The sequence below is a fragment of the Syngnathus scovelli genome, chromosome 12 (assembly GCF_024217435.2).
Source record: "Syngnathus scovelli strain Florida chromosome 12, RoL_Ssco_1.2, whole genome shotgun sequence".
In the NCBI taxonomy this organism is placed as follows: Eukaryota; Metazoa; Chordata; class Actinopteri; order Syngnathiformes; family Syngnathidae; genus Syngnathus; species Syngnathus scovelli.
The window spans coordinates 731,196-757,507 of NC_090858.1; the positions used below are offsets into that span (position 1 = coordinate 731,196).

The window sequence follows — 26,312 nt, forward strand, 5'->3', positions numbered from 1 at the left end:
GCCAGTATTTAGACGCTGTTGAGCTGAAATGATGCCCGTGATTGTAAAAAGAGGCTTTGTTGTGGTGAAGTGGATGCAAAAGGCAGATGGAGTCCCAAATGCGGGTGAGCCCAGATGGAATTTCACACTCCGAGCCATCGTCTGTGCGCCGTTTGTCATTTTACATTTGAGACTCGCTTTCCCATGAGCGCCACCTGTATTCGTAACATATTGACACATAACACATTATTAATGCTGCAGATGATTGATGAATAAAATGATCGATGATTAATGTAATGACAATACAATAGAAAAGTCTCGATTTTGTGCCAACCTTATTCAGAAGGATTGACTGTCAACCAGTAACGACTAACCTTAAAACAAAAACAGACATATCATGATGATGATGATGAGTCTTTGTTTTAAGGTTAGTCATTAAAACAAAAACAGACATATCATGACGATGACGATGATGATATGTCTGTTTTAAGGTTAGTCGTTACTGGTTGACATAATACTAAGGAAAATACATTGTATACATGATTATTTGCCATTCAATTGTGGGCAAGTCTAAATGGATCATTTCTCACGGCCATTTGGGTAAATGAGCTCATCCCTGCAGCACGAGATGGCTCTAATATCTTTTTACCTAATCTCCACATTCTACCTAATGTAGCGTGCAAAAGGCTCATTCAAAAACTGCATAAGTCCAATTATGGTTTCATCCTTTGCAATTCCACCTTATGTCTACCTGAACACTCAACAACTTAACAAGCATTTAAAGCATTTCCCGCTTACTTAGCCTGAGTGAAACACTTTGAAATCATTTGCCGACTGGCAGGATTGACATATATCATTTTTCCAATTGTCCACAATCATAAAGAGTGTTAACCAGTGATGCATCTCTAACAGGCTCACAAGCAGAATTTCTCTCCGGCTGTAAAGACTCAAGGACTTTAATAACCTTTATAGAGAAAAAAAAAAAAAGATATTATGGAAAAGCTGACAAAGCTTTCACATATCATTGGAGCTGACGATCCAGATGGCCTAAATGGCATCATTTATCGTCATCTAACCTTGCTGTTCTTACTGGTCGGAGCTGTAAATAACGTGCGCGTCAGTCAATGCGTAGCACAGAACGTAGCATCCTTCTCAGCTAATTCTGAATTTGAAGTGGTTACCAATAAATCTCTTTCTAAGCCATCGCAAAAGATATGAAACAAAAGCGCTATGATCATGGTTATAAGCTTAAGAGAAAAGCCAGCGCTACTCCTTATATGCTAGCTTTCGGTTTGAAGATGTTGAGATTGAACATTTTGAGCGCCATCATGCTTGCTCTACTTTGGAGTGAATGTCATTTTGTTGCCGGAAGTAATAAACGTTTTATCCTCCGTGACACTTTTAATTGTTGAATTATACATGACTTACTTTCGGCAAATGTATTAATTGCGAATGCTTAAAATGCCATTTGCTATTAGTCAAAGTCAAAGTCAGCTTTATTAAAAGTGCTGCATTTCAAATTTCAAGGACAAGTGGATTACATGTGCAATTGGGCAAAATGAATTAATGACGTATTTCACCCTCGACAGGGTGAAATGGAAAAATGAGTGTAGATAAAAGAGATCTTTCAGGCCAGCAGAATTGCCCTGCTCCTCATCACAAGCCTCAGAAAGTGAAAATCATAACAAACTGAAGCCGTCCATGGTTGTGTTTCTCAATTATAGCACTGTATGTTCTTTTTTGTGAATGTTTGGTTAGATGGGGCGTGACTCCAACATTTGCAATTTGGCATCACCCAAGATCTATTTGTGAGATTGCTTTCGCCCGCAGATGGTTGAAGCTGATAAAAGCTCCAAACAGGTGGGTGAGCGTGTCTCCTAATTAATATCCTCATTGTTCCTACTTGGTCAAGCATGCATCAGTAATCTGAGCCGAGAAAATCACCCTCCCTCTGATTGTATTCCAATTCACCAAAGCACCACTAGCATTTTGAATAACTCTGATGTTCTTCTCTCTATGCTCTGCGGAGATGAAATTGCCTGTGGTTATGTTCTATTGTGGCGTTACAGCTAATTGGGTCTCTTTTGAAAAACTGTTTATTTAATGCATCAATTATACCCTCCCTTCCGCTCTTTGACTTTATCCGGACACAGTAACTGCACTGTGATTATTCCCACGCAGAGGGAATATAAATTATAATCCAAAGTCACGACACCGACCAAGAGCGCTTACAGAATTTGAATTTTTGTAGCCGAGGTCGAATACAAAAAAAAAAAAAAAAAATGATTAAGGCTTATCTTTTGCACAAGATAATGAGAGAGATAACGAGTGATGTACTGTGAATAGTGGAAGCACCTTTATTCCAGAACTAAAGCCAGGTACATGCTTGGAAGAAAATTAGTACTCTTTGCTTTTGATTGACCATGAGGAGAATCACCACATGCAAATTTGGGTGTCTCAGGTACTTGGCATTCCCTAAAAGGAGATCAAGGTACAATTTCTGAAAAAGAAAAAATCAAAACTGGGATGTCAGACTAAACAAAAAGACCACCTGCTGAAGTTGACCTGGCTGATGATACCATTGACACTGTCACGCCAACTAACAAAGGCAGAGATCATTCAGACAAAATATCAACTCGTGGACCTGCAGAGGGCAGAGAAAAACAGCAACATCACAATTGACCAAACTTCTTGTCAGATGCCAGGGATGGACGGCCATATTGCCCACAAACCACAAGGGAAAGCCTGGTAGTGAAAGAACAGAGAAAGCAAAGAAAACAAATCCAGAGACTCCTCAGTCCCTGGTCACACATGGACTTGGATGCTATAGTTGCGAGTTTGGTTAATGTTTAGTTTGTTTGAAGTATTTGGTTTCAGCTACAAGCTATTTTTTCTGAACTTTGAGTGGCTTAGTCAATTCGAATTATTCACAAAGGCAAGGAGGATGTTTATGTTTGGCATACGCTTGCGTGTGTTTAAACACTCAGGGGTGACCTTAGCCTTCAATTTGGAATTGTAACATTTCTGCTTCTAAGGACCTTCCATTGCCTCTGGTTGAATTTGGTGAATGAACTGGGCACATTTCTTTACTACCAAGGAATCCTAATTAACTTAAGCACCTCGGCTGTACATCACTGAACAACCTACCATTTATTTCAGACCAGACAAAGCTTTCTAAATGGGATTGTCCACCTGGAGCTTTTATCCATGTGCTAATTGGAATGGTGCGAGTCAAATAGTTTCTTCAACTCGACATTAAAACGAATTCACTTGGTTAAATAGCAGTCCTGACGTGTCATTCAGTTGACTTTATAATGGGTCTGAAATTACAAGCCAGATATTTTTCTAGCTGGGTCCTGTGAAAGGGGAGAGGAGGCCGGCTGGTTCCATTTACTTCACTGTTGCTAAGCTATGAATGAAGGTGAAGGTCCCTGTTAGGCATGCTTGGCTGAATATAAAATGAACATTTAGTTCTCACGAAGTTTGCGCTTTAATGTGCCAGTCCATTTGCCATGCTATTTTTACACTATTGATTATTTGACAAAGCCTTATTTCAACAGGTGTTGCTCCTTTTCAAATTCCCGAGGTATAAAAGAGCAAAATGCTGCATTAGCTTTAACACAAGATTCAGTATTGCAGGTGTGCTTTTGTTGGTGAGCTCATATTTGGATGATTTGAAGTTGACATTCACATCTAGGTGCCTACTGCAATGCTTGAATATAAGCCAACTTATTTTTAGTATGGCCTGACAGGCAGCCACATTGATGGGGGGGGGGGGGGGGGGGGGTAAAAGGTTGAACTAGAAGCACAGAAAAGAGTGAGTCATCTGCACTACATCTATAAAAACAATGTTTAGATTTTACAAAAGTTCTTGCAGTAAGTAATAGTCATTGTTTTAGCGATTGTTTTGATCCACATGCAGAAACCAACTCGGAAGTCCAGAAGGACTAAGGAGTCTTTAACGGCGGTGATACCAGTGGAGGGTGAGCGGGATGAGCTGCGCCAGGAGCACGGAGCTTGCGATGACGGTGGATCTTGGCGGTGGTCCGTGGAGGAAATCTAAGAGCATGGAACAAACAATACTTGGTCAGAGAATACAATGAGAATGCAATGAGAATGCAATGAGAATACAATGGCGAGAACTAGGCGTTAGATCACATAGGCATGGCACTCAGGCGACGAGACGCTGGCAGTACGCTCCTTAAAAGCCTTCCCCTGATGAGCCTGATCAGCCACACCTGTGGGGATCAGCCCCACCTGTGGGGATCAGCCACACCTGTGGGTCCTCCGCCACTGCTCATGGCTGCCCCCTGTGGATCAAATAAAAAACCCTCCCAGACCCTGACAGTAATTCCATTTTCAAAATGTGCTTCTAGTTGATCACGAGCATCCAGAGGAGGCGGTGTGAAGAATCACTTGATTGAAAAAGTGATTCCATTATTTCTCCATTGCATCAGTGCTTCTTACGGTCCAAATAGTGCGCCTTTTTATTTCCATGACGCCATTCTTAAAGCCTGTGTCTCACCTTGCCGTGATTGTTTGCGCACGTCGTAAATGTTGGTATTTCGTCAGGATTCCTAAAGGTTGCAAACTGTTGCAAACGGTTTCTTTTGTTGCAAAGGCATTTGGAATCAAGCGACAGAGGGAGAGAGTCTCTCACGATGGCTGGCTGGTAAACCACAGAGAGGGAGGAAGAGACCTCTGCGTTCTGATTGCCTCAAACGTCAATGTGACAAAGACAAGCCATGCGCTCACATTCCGTTTCTTTGCCACGGGGACCTTAATGCATTCAGTCGCCGATGCTGAAAATGTGATCAAGAACACAGTCTGCTGCGCCATAATCAAGCTTGCGACTTGGAAATGTGTCACAGCATGGGATGACAAGAAATGAAGCCATTCCATACCACTTTGCATCGTGTGCTTATGCTTGACTTTGATTCGCCACCATGTCCATTTGACGGTGATGGGAGCACATCGAATAAATACAATATTTATTCATCTATCAGTATTCATCACACAGATGACAATTAATTCAAGAACGATTTCACTTTAAATTAGCCGCAAATGAAAGTGATTGAAATGAGTCCCTCATTATTGGACAGATTGAACTCATGGACAAAATGCACATTGTTACTTTGTGCAATTTTCATCTATTCTTCGTGTTCACAGCTTTCTCCTCCTGGGTGAAATGCGGAGCTCTCGAATCGGTCCATTTTATGTGAGAGCCCGGGTTAACAAAGCCAGTTGATAACCAGCATCCTAGAACTGTTTAGCTCGATTTTTTGTCAGGCTTTGTCGATCCAGATCATGCAAAGAAAGCCTGGCTGTGTTCAGCTTCCTTCGATGGCCTTCCAGCAGCCGGAATAATGAAGACTTTGCAGGCATGTAATAACATAGCCTTTGCTCTGTATACCATGTGCTTTTGCATTATGAAATTTGCGCAGCTGTGCTAAATTACAGGCTCAAGGGTGCATAAATGGGTGATGAATGTCCGAGTCCATTTGCAGAAGTCTGTGCTTTCCCATAATCATAGCTTGAATTGAATCCGCTGTTCAGCCATTAACGTGGTTATTTGTCAAGCCTTAAAAGCTAATAAATATGCAAACACGTATTCACGGCATATCCCGAAAACAGGCCTTTACAAATCACCAAATATTTGCTAGCGTGATTGTGGATTATTTAAGCAAACACACAGGTACATGAATCATTGCCCGTCAATATTTATTTCACAAATTCCCGAGATGTGGGCTCCTGCCTCTGGATCGGACCGGTGATGGACAGACGAATGAACGGACGGGCAGACGAAAGAGCGGACAGATCCTTTGTCGGAAATCATTTTACAAGGTACGCCTGCGCAATCATCAACAGCAATAACAAAGGAAAGTGTTGTGTCATTTGAAAAGAATATGTTCCCTGTGTGAAGAAGTTCCATTGACGAGTGAGTAACGTTGAAGTGAGGTCAGCCGACAACGCAGTCATGTATCCATCGTTTACACTTCTGAATCGGGTTCCAAACCCGCCCGCTAGTTTGCTCTCTGGGCCAGCGGGCTAAGAGCAGGATAATGAACTCCCGCAGCCAGGACACATTTCACATGTCAATAAGGTGAGATACTCCAAAGCCTCCATTTTCACATGCCTGGTAAGGAGCAGCTGCACATTACCTGCACAGTAATACATAGGTGCTACATTATCACCTATGAACGCGCAAACAAAAGCAAAATGATCATTTGACGACCTCACCTTCTCCAAATAGTTAGGCAGACCCCTGCGGAGAAAATGCGCTGAATCGATGCTTTTTCGTTGAACAGAAAAATACCTGGAAATTGAAATAAGAGCAAATAAATAATTGAAAGTGGTAGAGTATTGAAAACATGGCTTTTTCAGTCTACAGTGTCGGTCGAGAGAGGGCAGAGCCAAGTATGAAAACTCATAGGAAGCACCTTGTTCATAAGCTCTACTTCCCGTAGCTAAGCACCAGTCTGTTCCTCCTGCTCGTATTCAAATATGAATGCAACTCAGAATGTCATCTATTCCATATTATTAGGCCCTTCTGAATTCATTTGAGCAAATGGAGCATTTGCAGGTGTCAATGAATCACTGTAAATATTTGACAAATAAACAAATGAGCAAATAACGCCACTGCAAATCGCAACAGTGTGAGAAAGCAGTTCTTTGCTCCATGAGATGGGTAAAGGTGGTCAGTGAAAAAGTATTGCATCCCATAAGAGCTGATTGAAGTTCACGTGGCGGATAATAGTGTTGGAAGCTGACAAACAGGAATTTCCGTTTGTGCAGTGTCTTCGAACAACTCTCCCTGCAGCGGTTAACTGGAGGCAGAAGGCAGAGCTAGTGAATTCCCACGTGGTGTCTGGTCTCCCAGCCTTTTGTAGCACTCGCAGAGGGGCATTATTGACAGATCAAGAACCGTGACGTGCTGTGATGAAGAAGAGCGGCTGATTCTGGAAGCAGCGTGTGACTTATGGTACATGCATACCTTAGGGAGGATCCACTCCAAACATATTAGGTTCCCTCAGCTAACAAGACATCGGTCCTGGGTGTGCTTTCGGATCTGTACAAGCTGATGCAAGCTGCCCGGGGATTCGGAAAGGATGCTCAGCTTTATCTGCTTAATGAAAATTTCATCATCAGGAGTGTTTCACTTTTGAGGCCGGGATGGGATGGGACAAAGCTGAACAGTGTGTCTATGATCTTAACTACATTGTTTGACTGTACTGTTCCACCATTTAGATGCAAAACTAGATATGAAATGAACGTACCGGCGTTGACTGTAAATATATCATTCTTTCCAAACATACCTTATTGTATTTTAAAATGTAAGGGTACTGAAATATAGCATATGCATTCTTAAGACAGAGTCAACATCAAAAAGGTCATTTAGAGCATTTGGAAGTCATCACTGCGCATGTAAATTGAGTGTCTTTTCCATTACTGATTGGTTCTTACCACCCAATGGCAGGTCTTGGAGATCTAATTTTAGTTTCCACCCCTCAGCATGCCCTACAAACCCCATACATTTCTAAGCCATCAGCCATGATCCCTGGCTGGCTCTGTCCGACCAGGCTGCTGAAATATAAATGCACCCTTCACTTTGCCCTCTATTTGGCTTCCCTTATGTCTTTTAGCCATGGAGCTGCTGCAATATGTTCAGGCAGCATATCATCAGCACTCTTGTTAGGCACACGCTGACCCTTCATTGGATGCTCCGAGGTTTACCCCAACGTAGACCCCTTCAGGCATTGTGCGCTTGCTTTCCAAGAGTCTGCATGAGCAATGTGGTTGCTCAATTGTTTGTCATGTTCCAATTGTGTTAGACCTGACTGAAGTAGGACAGCCTTGAAATTGTCGTTTTCTTTTGCCAGCATCTTATGTCTTATATTGCTGTGTAACATGTTTTCTTTTCTTGGCGCAGCACACAGTTGACTTTGCAAGGCGGTACAGTCGATATTGTACGTTATGAACACAACTGGCGACTCGTATTGGCCTTGGTGTAATCACACCACGCTGGAACCGAATCTGATTTATTGCCAGTGTCAAATTATTTTATATTGAAATCTTTTTCGCAGGTTTGCAAGATATTTGGGTTGGAAATAAGCATTATGACCGTTTTCAAGCCAGTTTTGTTGATCTGGAATAATAATTTGGAATTTTGGTGACTTTGGTGACTGTGAAGCCCCGCGGTGACATGCACCATGGTTGTACAAATACTATTTAAAAAATCGGAATATGCAAATGCACGTTAGATTAACTATTGATTTAATTAATTTGTGTGTCTTGTTAATAAAAGCAAGCAATTAATCAAATTGTCCAATGGTTGAATGGACATATTTGTCAATATGTGTGACAGTGAGTCCAGTTCACCTATTTCCCAGTTTGAGCATTAATAGGGTCGAAAATCACCCAGGAGTCTACATGACAACAAGCAATTTGGAAAATGGATGGATAATTGATGTCAGGATTGTGGTTGATCGTCCAAGCACCATCCATAAGTGAGGAGAGCACCTTGACCTGATCACCTAACAGTACTCGCCCCCTCCCACCCTCTCACCCATCCTCTCTCTCTCTCTCTCGCTCTCTCTCTCGCTCTCGTTCCACGCGTGTCAGTGCTCGTCAGAAGGAGCAGCGGTAGCAGCCGACTCCTCTTCCCAACTGCATTCGTCTACCAATCAGAGAGAAGCGACAGGAGAAAAGGACGTTTTAATTTGCGTAGAATGTATGTGGAGCGATTGTAGGCAAAAGTGCGCTCCATGCTGTGCCATGATCTCCATCCTTCCCTTTCCTCCTCCTCCTCCTCCTCTTCCTCATCTGTCGCTCCCGAAAGCAAAAAACGCCGAGACGCGCTGACATCCTCACCGAGGTAACCACTTTTTCCACACCTTTGTGTCTTTGTGAAATATATACTACGCGGGGTGTCTCTCTCTCTCGCGCGCGCGCACGCACGGATGGACGCACGCACTTGCGCAAAACAACACCCGTCGGTTTGTACTGTCGCTTATCGATACTCACAGGTGAGTCATTTCTCATTTAGGCGAAGACCAGAATCAAATCTTCAATTACAGAAAAGATCAAGCCTTTGCTTATCGTTATGGCAATAAATCCCGAGGAGTTCACCTATTGAGTTACGAATTAAAACGTTACAGCCACTCAATGAGGTGCTTATGATTCACAGTTGCACGCTGCCGTACAAGAACAGCTTAACACAAAAGCAGTTGAAATGTTTTCGCTTGTTTTGTGCACCTGATTGTAAATGCCTCTCTATCGATTGTACAGTAGTTGATGTTTCAGGTGAAGCGACCTTGATCCACTCCTCCTGCAGCGTCCAGTCTCGGTCGGTCCAAGTTCTGAAATTGCAACAGCTTCTCGTTAACGTCATGAGAGTGGAATGACCACAGGCTGTGCAATTCACCTTTGATACTCGAAGCATGCCGATGTTAACTTACGGGAGGGAGCTGGTGCCTCAGGAATAGAAGGAATTTGTCAAAGGTGCAAAGCCATTGTCTGACTGGAGCAGATGCTCTGATGAAATTCCACTGAAATACGGTGGACTTTATAAAAAGAACCTACAGGTAGATCCCATATTAGATTTCATGCTTGGTCCAAGCCAATTGATTGCCTCATGTCTTTATGTTATTAACGTTCTGGCAATAACTGGGCTGCATTACCAGAGTTAATATGACTTCCCATTGGACACAGAGCGACTTCAATCTCAAAAGGAATACGTTATCATGTATCTTGGAAGAACGTAGAAAGCTCTGCTCTGATACTGGCTGACCTCTGATTTGTTTTGATTTCAAAATATTTTTGAATGAATTGATAGCACAGTTGGACAAGCGGTTAGCTGCCTCACACTTGCTTTGATTCCTCCTAAGTGGAGGTTACATCTTCTCCCCGTTTCTTCAGTCTCCTACTGTGCGGATTCCATTAAAGCATGCGTCCTAGATTAATTTGAAACAACAAATGGTTCTTTGGTGTGTATGTGCGCTGTGATTGACAGGTAATCAGTGTGGCGTGCTTTTCCTCACGCCCAAAGTTAGTTGAGATCGGCTCCCCTTCGCTTAACGAAGGCACGTACTATTGAAAATGGGTAGACATCGTGGATATAGTGCAGAATGTGTATTATTCATATATCATCCTCCAACTGTTGTCATCGTTAATTAACTGCGATATAAAGTCGCATTTAAACATTTGTCACGCTGTGATAAACACGAAAAAAATAAGCACGAGTAACTATTAAGTTACAATCAAAGGCAAAAATAAACGAACTTGCATCTGTTTATTGGAAGCTAAACTGGGACGGATAACTTTGGTTGTTTTCACTCTCCCCTCAACAATCCGAAGGAAGAAATGATTTGCTTGCTGCTGTGTACAGTCACTCTGGTATGATGTCACGCTTGAAATGTTGCAGTAAAAACGGAAGCCGGATCAAGCGTTCCCATCATATGACTGAGCTCATCTTGGTGTCACCTGGCCAAAATTTGAACAAGCCCGTTTGTTAAAAATGCCAGCAGTCTTGATAGATGTCTGGATTAAGATCTTAGGTGAGAGGATGTTACACTCCATAATGTGAGGGAGGAGAGCTTTATGTGGCAAGGCTATAAAGAGAAGAGGAGGTGATGAGAAAATCTCTTTCCCTTGAGTTATTTGGTGTTTATTTGATGGACCCCATCCAGTTGGCTCCCCTTCAGCAAAGCCAAAATATAGCGAAACCAAAACAACATTATTCCCTCCCAACCTCCCTCCCTCCCTCGCAATGTTTTTTTTCTAATCAAGCGCAATTGAAAATTACAAGGAAGTGGAATTAATATTTGATGAAGCTTTGTTTGTTCAATTAAGGAATGAACACGATTAGCTGAGGCACACAGTGATATTTGTTTAAAATGTTAATTAATTCTTGAGCTTTTTTTTAATTCTCTGCATGCGAGTGTTGGAGGCGTGTTGGTTTATTCATCAAGGAGGGGAAAAAGATTTCTCATGAAAGAACAACAAAGGGCCTTTTTGCTCAACACTGAATGATTCCGTTTCCAGGCTTTGACTTAACGTTGAGTAGAAGCATTGGCAATATAGAAATCATGCTGACCTTTCAATTGATCTTGGCTTTGGATGTGTGTTAAGTAATCCATACTGTAAGATTTTAGATGTTTGTATACCTTGATAGCGACTTGATGATTTCCCCCCAAGATTACCTGGACCCTAATCATTTGAATAATATTAAATCTCTTGAGTAGTGGATGATATCAATTATGTTCTCGCACTGTTTTGCGCTTTTAGCAGGTTGATAGATGCTTGAAAAAAACAAAAAACAAAAAACAAAAAAAAAAAACCGGATGTTTACAGATCTACTGGCATTATAAACAGTCCGAGTTCTCTAGAGAATTGTATAGTATGGTATAATTAACGCACAAGCCAGTGACTATTGGAGTTCTTGCACGATCATGGTCCTCCCAGTTGTAAAATCCTATCTTGGTCACTGTTTGATCGTTTGCCATCACCACAACTGGGCCAATGAGAGAAACGTCATTAATATGAGCTTGTTGCTGTGAATAATGTGGCTCAAAGAAGATGAGTGTTAAAATAGAATAGTAAATAAAGAGTAGAAGAACAAAGAGTAGGAACTAGTGGGACGAGGAACTAGTGGGATACTCAGTGGAAGAAGACTGTAGCCTGGGGAAAACCTGTAAACAAAACAAGTTCAAAAGCTTCTTTTAACATCTGTGTAAATTCCAGCTGCTTGGTGGGCATTCTATGAAATGGAGGTGATTTAAAAAAAAATGCTGCACTTGAAATACAGACACAAAGTCTACATTTTTTATATGCTCTTAACAATAACTGGGTGAAAATTAAACAATAAATTTCACTCCGCTGTTTCCTTGAAATAACAGCATTTTTATTACAACTCATAAATTTGAAGTCCGTCGCAGCAGGACTTGCCATTGTTTTCCCAAGTCCATTGCTGCATACTGTTGACATAATGATGATGCCATTGTTTGCTGGGAAATAGCCATTCATTCTGCTCACTTTTAGTTTCATTTCTACAACACATTTGCCTAAAAAGACAGAAAGCTCTTTAAGTGGCCCATAGCACTTTGAGCTTTCTTTGACATGAAATATGATTATTATTACTACCATAAAGATAGTTTGCATAACATCTGTGTACAAAGTGTACATGTATTGAGGAAATGCAGGCATGTTGCATATTTGTACACGGTTTGCCTACATTTGCCTGTCACAATGACGGTTTTGCATCAGAGCCTATTTTGCATGACCGCCAGCTGCAATTCATTCTCGTCTCCCGAGTACGAGGTGCCGAAAATCTCCCGACTTCTTGTTTAACGCGACTCATCCGCTGTCTTGAGCTTAATGACTGACTGACTGACCGGAGCTAATTATAGCTCAGTTTGTCTCAAAGCTGCAGGATTTATTTTATTAGGCTTCGAGCCTGCAGCTTGCTGTGTGTATAATTTCAGCACTGAGCAGCAGCAGCAGCAGCAGCAGCAGCAGCAGACTGACTTCTTGAATGAGCTTGTTGACAAGCCTGATGATATTTCCCACAATGCAAGGTGAAATGAACGAATCTGCATCGATGGCGGGGTGCGTTCAAAGTTGTCATGTTCTCCATTCTCCATCCCGCCTCCCTCGACTCATCGCTGATCGCATTTAACATCAGCCTTGTGGGGGGAAATTAGAGGATTAGCACCAACTGCAGACTTATTCCCCATGTATCTTCCAGGCTTCCAAATCCAGTGCAAGCCATTGTTATTTTAAGTAGCTTGGCAATTGAGTGTGGAGGCAGGCTCTAATTGTTCCTGGGAGTGGAAAGAAGCTTGCGATTCGAAGCCATGTACCGCTCCTGCTATTTACGCGCCATCAAGATGTGAAAGTGTGCATCTGAAGGAAGCCGATTGCCAGGACCTCTCACTCCGATACTCGCTTCATACATAATAAATAAGTCACTGTAAGTTACAGTACAGCAGTATAACTAGGCTAATGCCCGGATTTGCATATTTGTGCTGAATTCCATAATTCATGAGAGTGCAGCAGGCGGAAATGTGCGGCGCTCAGACCTTTGTCCATATGCTGTACATCAGTTACAGCCTCGCATCGGCCATGTGCCGCATCAAAAGCAGTATTGGCGCTGTCGCACGCTCTTGCTTGGGTGCTGCGTCTTCATCAACAAAAACCTCAGCTCAGACTTTCGGGCACGTTCCGACTCCAGCTTTTAACTACTTGATATGTGACTATTCGGAAAATAGAAACGCACTCAGAAACTCTACCCAAGTATAACACCCTAAAAATAAACAATAGTGCAAATGCGTGTGAGGCCATACTTTTACACGCCGGTACTGTATAATGTAGGATCAGGTTCAATAAAGCCTCATCATCGTCTGGTGATGGATTAGGATATTTTTCGTTTGCTTTGTTGGCCACCTGTCTGCGGTTTTCCATGTCCGAGCGGTGTCATAGTTGCTAGATAAATGGTGGCTGTCTCTTCCAGGGGGAGATCGCGACCCTGTCTCGAGGAGAGGAGAGGAGAGATTTGTTTTGATTCCGATGCCCCTCCAAGGCCAAGCTGTAAATACTGCTTGCGACTGCGTGGGCGGCCGTGTGCACTTTCACAAAGCCAAGAAAAGCAGATGATGAGGATGATGATGAGATTCAAGTTGGTGAAATGTGCTCTTCATTTGCCTGCTGACGACAGTAATAAATTCATCTTGCTTTAACGCAGACGTACGTATTTGCAAATGAACCTTTGACATTCGTTTTTGGAGCTACAAAGTGACGTTTTGTTCAGGATGCATATTAAAAAGAGCTCCTCGCTAAATCAATCGTATAGGCAGCGGCAGTGTTGGGAGCTCTCCGTTGTCCTGAAGAAGAGTCTTTGTCTTGTTTGAGGTTTGGTGAGATGATGCCCTCCCAATTTTCCACCTCAAAGCTGATTGCAGCTCAAAGTAAACCTTGAATTCATTTTTCAAACATTTTCAAACAATTTTTGACCACAGACAGACCTTGTCTTAGAGGAAGAACTCAAGCCAAGTGCTTGTGTTTCTATTGGAACCTTTCAAGCTTGGGATTGTCACTTTTCCATCTGGTAAGCATATTACACAATGATGACAATGCATGTTGCAGATATTTGGGGGATACAGAGTGTTTATTTTTAGTTTGTAATACAACTATGCCGCTGGCCATGACAAAATGTAGACAAATCCCACCAAAATAGTGTAAGATACGAAAAAGTCAAACTGAAATGTTTTTTTTGCAATAACATTATGAGGGATAATGGAATAAGCACAGACGTTGGTATTGCCATTTTAAGCTCCAGTCTTGAATCCCAACCATATTGGCATTCTCCCGTTAATCTCGTAATCATGCTTTTGTGCTGTTTCTGTGAATCAACATTGTGTGTGAAGTGGCTGTTTACCACGTTTACCGTTGCTAATAATGAGCTGTGGTAATTCTTCTCCGTTTTTATTTTTGATCCTTGTAGCTATTTGGTTTAACTATTTGCATGCAAGCAAGCAAGCAAGCCATGGTAATAATACTGCACTCCACCTCTTCTCGCATTAAGCTCACCAAAGAGGTGAACACGGCAATTATGAAACATTAGTAGCACACTGAAACATTGTGCAGCGTGGCGCAAATGGGGCATTTTCATGCCATTTTCAAGGGCAACATGAATCTGAGCCAGCCAATATAGCCAGTTATCCTTGGGTTACAAACACTTCATTTGCTGCTACGTGAATAAATGTGATAGCATAAAGCAATTTGCCGATCAAATCAATTAAAATCATCATTTTTAGTGGTGCCGTTCAGCACATCTGCCTTTGCCGTGCCAGCCTACTGCAGTTCTTGAATTTTGCAGCCGCTTTAATCGCAGTGCTTTGATAAGCAGCTTGCAAAGTACTTCTCCAATTTACAGTAGAGTAATGTCATTTCACCTTTCAAGTGAGTTTCCAAAGCAGCTTCGGCTCATGTTTAGTGCTTAATAAGCCACCGTAAGATTACATGGTCCAAGATGTGATCTACTTTGGAGGTCTGGAGCAAAGAAAGGATGAGCTATGGCTTTTGATGTCACAAAGTACCACTATTTGGGCACTTCCGGTGGGTTTTTGTCATTTCAAAACACACTGATCGATCAACAAATCAAAGTTACGCTAACTTGGTCTGTCTCACTGACGAAGGGTTCTGACATCGAAGCTGAGTTGGAACTGCAAAGATTATTTCAAAGGTGCGGGTGCATCCGACCCAGTCGTTCCACTTTGACATATACGGAGAGATGTATGGAGTCATCCTTTATTGGAGAGCTACGTATTTATTTAATATTTTGAGTTCGAGCTATGCTGGCCTATGATTCAATGCAAGTCACCCTCCAAAAGTTCAGAGTCCTTGCAAAGTCATTGGCTAGTAAATGACACAATTATCTCCTGAGTTGGAGTTAAACAAGGAGAAGCGACTTATTAATGTCTGATTACTCCTTAATAAAGTCATCTAAACAATGACAAGCACTCACTTCCGCAGGTAATTTATGGCTCTTTTCAAAATGTGGACGGCAATTACTGCCATCCTTTTGCCACTCAAGTATGTTGCATGAAAACAACAAAACCTGAGCTGTCTTCATTATCCAGCCAAGCGCTATCCCATTTCAGTTTTCAGCAATCATTCAAATGCACCTTTGTGTTTTTCAATTTACAAGTAGGATTACAAAGGTTAATCATCAATTTTCAGCTCATCTTTGTCTCATGCTGATGGAGCCTGATGAGTGTTGGCATAGAGATCAAATCAGCCAAAGCCAAAACAAGTCCTGTCTAAATGAATGTTGCTTAATTTGGCGAGAGGATTACTTTCTAAACTTCTTCCTTCATTGTCTATACACTTTTCCATTCACCAATGTAGACAATGTATAATATCTTGCTTATCTTTAGTAAGTAGCTCAAATTGCATGTTTGGCAACAACATACAGCCAAATTATAAGCACCATTAAAACTCCAAAGTTGATACTTTATATACAGAGTCTTCATTATTCTCCTTTTTTTTTTAATATACAGAGCCTCCTCCCCTATGTGGGGAAAAATGTAATTAAATTGCTCATTTTCTCCCACGGTATGCATAAGATCAATGTTCAGATAACAACATTGTTCAATTAAAGCTGAGCTCGTCTCAGCCGTCACTGCTTGCATTTGCTGGGTTTTACACTGGGACCAAAAGCCATTACATTTATGCAATACAATCAAAGCTAAAGAAATCATCCGGCCAAGATGATACATTTTTACGATTCAATCAATCTCAAAAGTGAAGTTAGCTTGTATTTTTAATTTCGGAGAAATCAGTAGATGACAAACGACCTTGAAAGCGCCCACCAGAAATGAGGACTATGGCCACGCCCCTCTCCTGTCCTCTCCTCTCCTCTCCTTCCATGTCTTGGTGACAGGATGGACTGGAGACTTTTTATCCATTCAACACCATAATATTGTTAATAATGGATCAGCTGTCCCCAAAATGCACAATACGTATGTGGACACCGCTGAAAATATTTCCCAATGTTTAGCCTTTCCACAGCTGAATGCGGAAATGAGCGTGTTCAAGTTACCAAGATACGCAGACACAAAAGGCTTTTCTCATTTTATATTCCATTTGAATCTTTAAGCTTTAGCTTGACTTATTTTCTTCCCAAGGCCATTCCACTGCAGAAAAATCAGGATATCCAAGTTAGGCTGTACTAAGATTCTTTGTGGATAGCGCAAGAGCATGCGCAGAAGACAAAGCGATGCTACATGCAGTTGAAGCTACCAAATGACCTACTCAGCTGTAATTCCACTACTAGTGAACCAATGATTTTGCCCCAAAATATATGCTAACGTTCTCCAAAGCTTTCACGGCAGGCCAACGAGCAATATCGTATTGGCGATCTGCTTTATTTCCCCATTAGACCCTTGACGCCCGGCTCGCAAACTTCTCTAATTAAGAATTCTTCTTCAGCAAATTCAGCCATGAAACGTGGGGTGATAAAAGGACTTATTGGACCTGCGACCTCCTTTGCCTCTTATCTCCCATAAAGACGTTGGTTGGTTGGTTGGTTTTACAGGGCCGTGGAGGCAGAGGAGGAGTGACTGATGACATATTCATGAAGAACCAAGCGTGCAACCAAAAAGCTCCCCCATCTTTGGCATTGGCTTCATGCATCATTTTGACACCAAAATAATCCATTGTACTGTCTTTTGGGGGAAAATAATACGACACCCTCATTAGCCTTATGTAGGCTGCTTGCGGGTTGAGCGAGCATCAGGTCTGCACAGACGATTCTCTTTCTGTTATGAAAGTCACCCTGCTGAAATGGCACAATGTTTTATTCCCTCTGTCTCCTCAACCTGGTTCTGTCACATAGTGAGGATGGCAGATGTTCAGATATTGTCATTACTTTCCAGACAGTTACCCCCCCACCAGATATTACAATTGTATGGTGGGATTACTTTCAAAGCTGCCAGAGGTACGCTGAGGCAGGCAGATAGTTCCTTTTTCCTCCAGTGCAGAACTCGGAGGCTTGGTAAAAGTCCTCCCCTGGTGGGAAGAGAAAGCTATGGGTGAGCGCTTCTTTTTCTCAGGCCAAACACTTGTGCCTGAAGATCAGAGACAAGAGCATGTTCCCTGAGTTACCAAATGTTCTGGTGCCACAACTTTTTCTCAAGTAACACGTATCTTTTGACAATCTGAAGTACACATTTGGGCATTAGAACATGTATTTTAATCAAATGATGCCTCACTGCTGTAGCTTTGGGCCAATTAAAAGCTTGGGATGTGACCAGCCATCACTTAAGAATAATAATATAAAAAATAAACATATACTACGTAAGCCCACGATAAAAATATATCAGAAAAAAAATCATATCAGGTCATCTTTCACTTGACTTGTTTTCTTGGTGTAGAAATGTCAACAGTTTTTATGTCGTGGTTGTTGTCACTCTGCAAATGAGCCTGTATTGACACACGCTGATGTTGTGACATTGGCACCGATGTAACGTTGTCATTTCTTGGTGGGCACCCAGATAGTGAATTGGAGACTCCCAAGGCATTTGGCACCAGAGCGTAAGGCATGAAATGGAGCAAGAGATTGTTATCCTAGATAAACACTTTGCTAAGATCTCATTTGCCAGGCCAGTAGGAAATTGCAAGCTACTCTAAGTCAAGCATGGAGATAAGTGATTTTACTCCCCTGTAAGGTGTTTTCCTTCTATATTCAGCCAGGCATCATTTATGCTGCTGTTGATTTAGAGTACAATTTATCAGGATTACCTCGTTATCATGCAGAGCGACTTTTCCACCTTCGCCGGCCTGATTTTTGTTGAATAGCATGCAGCAAGTGAAATGACTTATGCAGATGAGGTAAAACTTCATTCTTGCTAAGGTCAAGGCCATATTTCAAAGAAAATGTGACAGTTCAGTTACAAAGCAGATATGTAAATATTCCAAATTCCGGAATCTCTTTTAAGCGGCGTGTGTGTTATCTGTCGTTGCAGCTCTGTGCACCATCACCGTCACCACCTGGCATGCTTTGTTTGTGAATGGCCCGCATCTTCCATGAAGTCTATTTCCCCAAAACATGCACGCCATTCCCTGCTGCTGCCCCTGCTGCAGAATGACTTTCAACTGACTGTGTGTGTGTGTTTTTTTTACGCCGATGCATGCAAAAACAGGAAATGAGCTCCAAGTTGAACATAGCATTACGTGGCTCCTTGCAGCGCAGTGTTGGATCGCATCAGTGCTTGGCAGCCCACAGCACATATTTGTGATGGCAGCAAAACACTGGCGGATGGATGGCTGATGATATCTGCCTTCCAATGGGAATTTTTGGGTGCCAAAGCCAGCCAGGCTTTCCAAGTTGATGTTGTTGAAATTTACACAGCAGTTGTAGTTTGGGCGAAATAAACAAGACATAGTTAAGTTCAAATGTATTTGCACGGTGGCAGAGTTTTAGGGGGTTTGTCTACAAAAGAAAGAAAGAAGGAAGGAAGGAAGGAAGGAAGGAAGGAAGGAAGGAAGGAAGGAAGGAAGGAAGGAAGGAAGGATGGGATTAAAATGTGGATTTAAGAGGTGTTTGCAAAAAAAAAACGTTTGCCAATTTTCAGTTTGGAAATAATTGTAACTAAAATCTCAATTGTCGTGGCTTTCCCACCTGCAGATACTCAATGTCTCAATTCTGTGAGTTCTTACTGGCTGTGCAGTCAGTGAGGAAATGATAATTAGTCCCTAACAATTAGTAATTGACAGTTGATTGAATTGACCATTCATGTGCGCATTCTTTCAAGTGAACATAAGAATAACTCCCAATACACATGGCTACTTTTGACAGTCAGCGTTTGATTCTCACTTTTGCGGCTCGGTATTAATGAGGCCGAAAATAATCATTTTGCACACACACACACACACACACACACACACACACGCACGCACGCACACACACACACACACACACACACACACTATTTCACGATTGATAAAGCTATTTGATTCTCTGCTCCTTTTACAATAGATTAAAAGGCAATTAGTTTACTTGAGCCCTAGAAAGGCGTGGTAAGAATATCTTTAATCTGGCCGAGAGAAATGACTTGTGCATTATTTACGTGAAGAGGCGACTGATTTCGATCTCACTGGAGAGGAAAGCTTTACCAGATGCAGCAAGCTCACCGATGATTATCAGGCAACACAGTGATTGGATACCTTCTTGTAATGTCCTAGGTTATGACCAAAACACAACTCTTAGGCTTGCCCCAGGTAGCTTGATAAGCAATGTATGTTTGACACTTGCTTTTGTTCATCATGTGAATCGACTGATATGTTAAGGAGGCAGAAGGCATCAGCTTCAGCACCCATGGTCTGCACTCGTGCAGCGAGTCGACACACTGATAATTGGAAGTGACAGCGTTCCGAGTGAAACCACTTTGCGGGAAGAAAGTGCTGAAAAGGCTGTCGTACTGTGAAGGTTTAATTCACTGTTTAGCAGATTACAGATAAAATGCTATAATTAGCTTGCGGGGCCACATGAGTCTCTACAAGCAAATGACACATTACTCGCTCTTTAAATTCATAACAAAGACATCTTCTCACATGAGCATGCAGATCACATTTTGTGAGGACACAAAATTTGCATTTTTTTGACTTGTTCCTCTTACAAAAGTGTGACACTAGTCCAGCAGGTGGCTCTGGAGGAGAGTGCATGGATTGAATAAGTCTCATGTAGAAAGAATGCCTTGAAAACATGCTGAATTATTTGATGTTCTCTCCTAGATCTGTCCTTTCGTCGTCTTCATATGCGCTATGGTCACCTTAAATGTTTTCCCCCTTTTGAACCAAACAACAAGAAAAATATTGGGCTTCGCTTCTAGTTTTTCTCAAACGCTTGGTGACTGAATGTGGCAATTTGTTTGATCGCACAAAATGTCTCTAATAATAGTAAATAGTTCAGATGGGTTGAACACACCCATTAATCCTTCACTGCGTGGCAGGGCTTTTAGCAAAGCCGCAATCGTGGAGGGAGGGAGGGAGGCGGGGAGGTCAAGGTGTTGCTTTGAAACATTCAAATGGATGTGTGCATTTGGGCTGTCACTGATGACCACATGTAAATTCAGATCTGTTTATTTGTCTTTTTTTTTTTTTTTTTAAACCGGTGCTACAAAATCGAAACATAATGACATTGTATACCCAAGGAGTCATCCTTGGGTATACAATGTCATTATGTAATGTCAATTACTATAAGGGAGAATAGCTTATGTTACGTCTACGCATTCCGATAAGTTACTGGTGCACAAAGAATTCTAGAGGGGGAGCTAAAATGCTGGGCAAGATACTATAAAGTTAAGGTCCCCATTGTCTTGTGCGGAAAAAGCTCATATTCGGCCAGCCAGAGAATCAGCATGCCAGAGATAAAGCATTGTCCCTATTTAAAATGTAAATTCAGGCGTAAAGTGTCAGAATAATCAATCATTGTAACGTTCACGTGTGTAAATAAAGAGAGCAAAAATGATCTCTTTGGAATCAACCCTCTTTGTCGTTGTAATTATTTTCCACTAGCGCTCTTAATGAGCGGCCATTAATGAAACAAGACTGCGCTGTACAATACCTGCTGTTTGCCACATTTGATGGCAGAATATGAAAGAGTTTGTTCCAAACATGTATAGAGCCTGCTGTTTGGGTTAATTAGAGGAAGTCCACCCCCTGCGGCGCCGTAAACCTGCCGAGCCGTCCTCTTATGTCTTTTGCCATATAATGAATAGACTGTCCTTTTAGTCAGCCCTTTTGCTCTGATCGGATGGCAGACAACTTTTTCATAAAAATGAGCCAATACTGCTCTGCTGAGCTACAATCATCAGCTCCAGTGGGAGAGGACAATTAGTTGGATTTGTGATTTAGAATTTTCAATAATGTTCCGGATATCACAGAAAAAGTGAACAAATAAAATCCAATTCAGGGATCTCGAATGGGGTCACGTTGATCGATATCACTCAAATCGATCGATTGTTTGGGAAGTGCGTTTCACAATTAGGCACATTGCACCTTGTTTTGCGTTGGTGTACATAATCTGAAAGTAGAAGTCACTGCATTCCCTATGCAAGTTATGCAAACTACACTCTCAATAATAAGCATCAAAAGTGAGCATAGTTATCTCAGTAATGGTACGATTTTATTTTATTTTTCATGAATGTAACTCTTTTATCGGATCTCATTAGATGGCGCAGCTACGTGAAATTGTGTGATTTGCATGTATATAGTGGAGATTGTGTATTGAGTCCTTGGGGGTGAATGGAAAACACATTTGATCGTCAAGCAATTTCTCCTACATTATGCCTTGTGCAGTGTAAATTGAGCACAGTGACCACAGAAGCTTTGCAATCTCTTCTTAGGTGACGATCATATCTACAGTTTGATCATTTGTCAACAGCCGTGCAAAAAATAAATAAATAAATAGCATTATAAAAGATCTTTCAAAAGAGAATTAAATAAAGTTATATAGAATATAAAAGCTAGCAGAGGACAATAACACACATAAAAGTCATCTGTTAAAGTTACTGTGCAGACTCAAAGGTGATTTAATAAAAGGCAGTGGTAAACAAAGAAATTACAAGCTGAAAATTGCAGCAGTTCTACAGTTCTCTGGTGGTTTATTCTCAATATGTTGGGCATAAAAACGGAAAACTGCTTTGTAACAATGAGTCCCAGGGGATTTTGCGGTCTAGAATGTTCATTTTTGTAGACTACAGCTATATTTCCACACTTTGGCTTTATATGCCATTTATGTACTAACGCTGACATTGATAGTGTTAACCCCTTTAAGCCATTTGAACACAAACGGTTGAGCAGCACAAGTCGATAGACAACCCACAGGCATATACTATTCATTCTCTGTCATGGACAACTAACATTGCTGTATATTCTCACCTGTGTAGAAATAAACTTGGTTCAGTGATCTGCCAGACAGTATATCTGTCAACGGCTATGTGAGAAGCTGGAAGGGATATGCATCAAGCGCTGATTAAAGCAATAAGAGACATTGTAGTGTGAAACAATAACTCCTTCCAGGTGCTGGTGTTCTGTGAGCCGACTGCGATTGGATCAGACAGGGAGCTTGTAAAGCTGCTGAGCTGTTAGCATTGGATTTGGCAGCGCTTGGCCATGGAATGGCTGACAGGCAGAAGCGCCTGTCACAGCACATAAAGGCCTCCCCTCCTACTGCTTCTGTAGGGTGCGCAGGCTCTCTCCAGTCCACCTGTTGGGGGCCAGACCTACACTGAGGCCGCGTGCAAATGAAATGCACGGCTCACGCCTTTGTGTGCTTGAAAAATGTCCAATAATCCAATGGCCGCCGTTGGCATTGGATGAAAATGTGTTGTGCATTGTGTTCTTTGTGATTATAAATAGAATTGAATTTGCAAAGATTTCCAGATTGTTTTGTCACGATCAAATAATCACTGATGGTGTAGTGGTTCGTTGACAGGAGGTGGGACAGTTGGCACAGTTGCAAAAAGAAGTTAGGTTCACTGAAAAGTCTGTGCAAAAGTGCATAGATGTGAGCGTTAATGGTTATTATAGAATGAGCACGCACAAAGAAAGTTGAACGGTTGAAAAATGAAAGCACCTTTTTGAATGCATTCAAGTTTTAAACTGCATTTAAAATTGACATGATATTTAATGCTCTCTCGCCCGAGGCTTTCTCGGAAGCCATTTTCATGCTCTTGACATATGTGACAGGAAGGGGCTGTTATCATTTTAACAATTTACATCTTTATTTTGCAGCAATAGAACCGTTTGAACTGACAAATCTTTTTTTATCCTAACTGCTGCATGAACGACAAAAGTATAACATTCGTACTCTCTCCTCAATAGTAGATTTGAGGTAGAACTAACTAAAAATCCGTTCCCATGCAAGCAGTATCTTTGTTTGTGAGGATGACCTTACGAGGTTCTTTGTTTTGACTAGCACTGTCAGGCCTGGCTTGTTTTTCTCAGATGCTTTTAAGGAACGGATTTGAAATGATATACATAGTCTGTTTTTTTTTGTTTTTTTCCTCCCTGGATGTTTTACCAAAGCAAGAAAACATGATATAATACCAGATGTATGTTATTACCAAGATAGGTTTACAAAATAAAAATAACAATAATTAAAGTTATTCCATTCTTTGACTTTGCCATGGTTTATATGGTCGTATAATGAATCAGATTTAATGGCAGAAAACAAAAGCTGATTGCGCTGGCTTCTATTGAGCTTTCTTGCCATTTATAGGAAATCAAAGTCTCCTACAAGTGGGAACTCATCTGATTTCCTGCGCTAAATATGTCTTTGTGTGTCTCAGCATCATTGATACGAAGGCAATCCGGCAGCATGTGTATCGATTGGAGTATTGATTCAGGCCTGGTAAAGAAAGACAAAGCACTCAGCGGGCCTTCAGCCATTCTTGCATACTCGGGTGATGTCGCCCAACGAGTTGCATTGTTGGACGTTTTTCAGCCAGAGGAATTACATAATCAATAGAAAATGGCTTGATACAGTGAGAAGGCGAATAAGATTGGATGAAAGATGATGAAGGAGGCTCAGAGAAAGATGAATAGATACGTAGCATCCTATCCACTTCCAGGAGACGTGGATTGTATTTAGGGCTGGATTGCAGGATTTTCAGGCCAATGAAGAAATTGCCACTTTCATACAAGACAGACATTCATCCCGCAGCGGCGGGCATTTCATGTCAAACCTAAAAACTCTTCTTTTTTTCTCTTTCCTTTTTCCTACTCTACAGATGTGCTGTGGATCGCCTGCAATTTCTTCTCCCGCTGTTCAAAATCCATGGCTGATAAAACCTGCACTTTCCACTGCTCTTGTTAGCACCGAGCCCAGAGAGACAGATCTGCTTTACAGCTAAATCACAACTCTGTGTTCTCCACCATTATTTTGCACTCTCCTGCCAATCACCATGGCTTGCTTCCTGGCATCCGCCTTCCTTTTGGTTCTTCAAACGTTTGCCGCCCCACCTCAGGCGGCTTTTAGTTTGAACCGAATAGATGTTACCGACAACGACCGAGACGTGGCCTCGTCCCCTCCGCCGGGGACTAGCAAAAGAGCCCCGCATAGCATTATCATCGGGGTACGCAAAGGAGGTACGAGAGCCCTGCTGGAAATGCTCGACATCCATCCCGAGGTGGCCGCCGCCGCGACCGAGGTGCATTTCTTCGACTGGGACGAGAACTACGCCAAAGGCTTAGAGTGGTACCGTGAGCTGATGCCCTACTCGTACCCGCACCAGATAACCATGGAGAAGACCCCGGGGTACTTCACGTCCACTCTCGCGCCCCAACGCATCTGCACGATGAACTCGTCCATGAAGCTGCTCCTGATCCTCCGCGACCCGGCCGAGCGGGTGGTCTCGGACTACACCCAGGTGTACTTCAACCGTCTGGAGAACCGCAAACCGGTGCAGGCCATCGAGAACCTTCTGGTACGAAACGGGGCCCTGAACACCCGCTACAAGGCCATTCAGAGGAGCCTGTACGATATTCACATGCGCAATTGGCTGCGTCATTTCCCTCTGGAACAGATTCATATCGTGGATGGGGATTTGCTTATTCACGACCCCTTGCCAGAGCTTCAAAAAGTGGAGCGCTTCCTCAACTTGCCTCCCAGGATAGTCGCCTCCAACTTCTACTTCAATCAGACGAAGGGATTTTACTGTATTCGAAGCGACGGTCGAGAGCGATGTCTGCACGAGTCCAAGGGCCGCCCGCACCCCGTGGTCAACAGTACTGTTCTCCAACAACTTCGTTCTTACCTGCAGGAGCACAACAGAACCTTCTTTCGGCTGGTGAAGCGCACCTTCAATTGGCAATAATTAAGCACGGCGGCAGAAATGGTACTCAGAGGAGGCAGGCAGGCAGGCAGGCAGGCAGGCAGAAGGGCCAAATGAGGCCTCAAGCACTTTACAGAACTGACATTGAAAGCCTCTCCTTCATTTCTAGATTTGTCTTCTCTAGTTTCTGCTGACTGGTTATTAACTGCTTTTACACAATAAGGCAAAATGGAAAAACTTCTGCCAAGCACACACCCACACTAAGTGATCAAATGAACCTGGTGAACTACCCCACTTCTCTGTCTTGTTTGATATCTTGATAATAAATTGTTCTTTGAAATGTTCCCGGCATGCCGGTGTGATTTGTTTTTTTGCCATCTGTTGCAGCAGGGGTGTTGTGAAAAGTAGATGTTAATGCATGGGAATGGCTGCCTTGGAGCACAGCTGTTGAAGTACAGCTGGAGAAGTACTCGAATGGCTTTGGACACTGAAGGAGCGTCCTTAGATTTTTTTTAGCTGTGTAAGTCACCTGGGGCGGCTTGCCCCCCACCGCCTACGTAATTGTCTGTGTGTTCCATTTGATTGGATGGCAGGAGACAAAGCGAACCTCGCCAAGGGAGGGAATTCTCCCTTTTGCTCAGCAGGGGGCACTTGCATACCAGATGAAAACGTAGTCCAAGCACTCACTGTACACTTTCCTTTTAGTACAAAAGTGATGGCAGTGACCCTGGCTGATATGGGATCGCCTTCCCTGGTATGTATAACGCAAAAACACAATTCCTCCCATAACCTTTCATTCCCTTGCCAGTAGCCAAACTGAGTTGAACAGCTCATCAAGTATTCACAAAAGTAGCATTCCCTTTTGTAGCCTCTCATACTGGGCAACTTTGGAGACAAACTATTCTTCACACGCTTCGGGACAGAGACACTGAACTTTAAGATAAGTCATTTGGAGAGCCCAATGCTGACAAGTGGCTACAATTGATCGAGGCTCTT

The 26,312-nt window shown here is 42.3% G+C and overlaps 1 protein-coding gene across 2 annotated transcripts; it reads left to right on the plus strand.

The window, feature by feature from the left end:
* Positions 1 to 5,368: 5,368 nt before the first annotated feature.
* hs3st1l1 (heparan sulfate (glucosamine) 3-O-sulfotransferase 1-like1) lies at positions 5,369 to 25,660 on the plus strand. Of its 2 annotated transcripts, none has more exons than XM_049736224.2 (2): positions 5,369 to 5,823; positions 24,273 to 25,660. In XM_049736224.2, the coding sequence occupies exon 2, from the start codon at positions 24,447 to 24,449 to the stop codon at positions 25,356 to 25,358; it is 912 nt and encodes a 303-aa protein (XP_049592181.1). In that variant the 5' UTR covers positions 5,369 to 5,823; positions 24,273 to 24,446; the 3' UTR covers positions 25,359 to 25,660. The 2 variants fall into 2 exon arrangements, with proteins under 2 accessions (XP_049592181.1, XP_049592180.1); XM_049736223.1 differs by lacking the exon at positions 5,369 to 5,823 and adding an exon at positions 8,599 to 8,854.
* Positions 25,661 to 26,312: the final 652 nt, after the last annotated feature.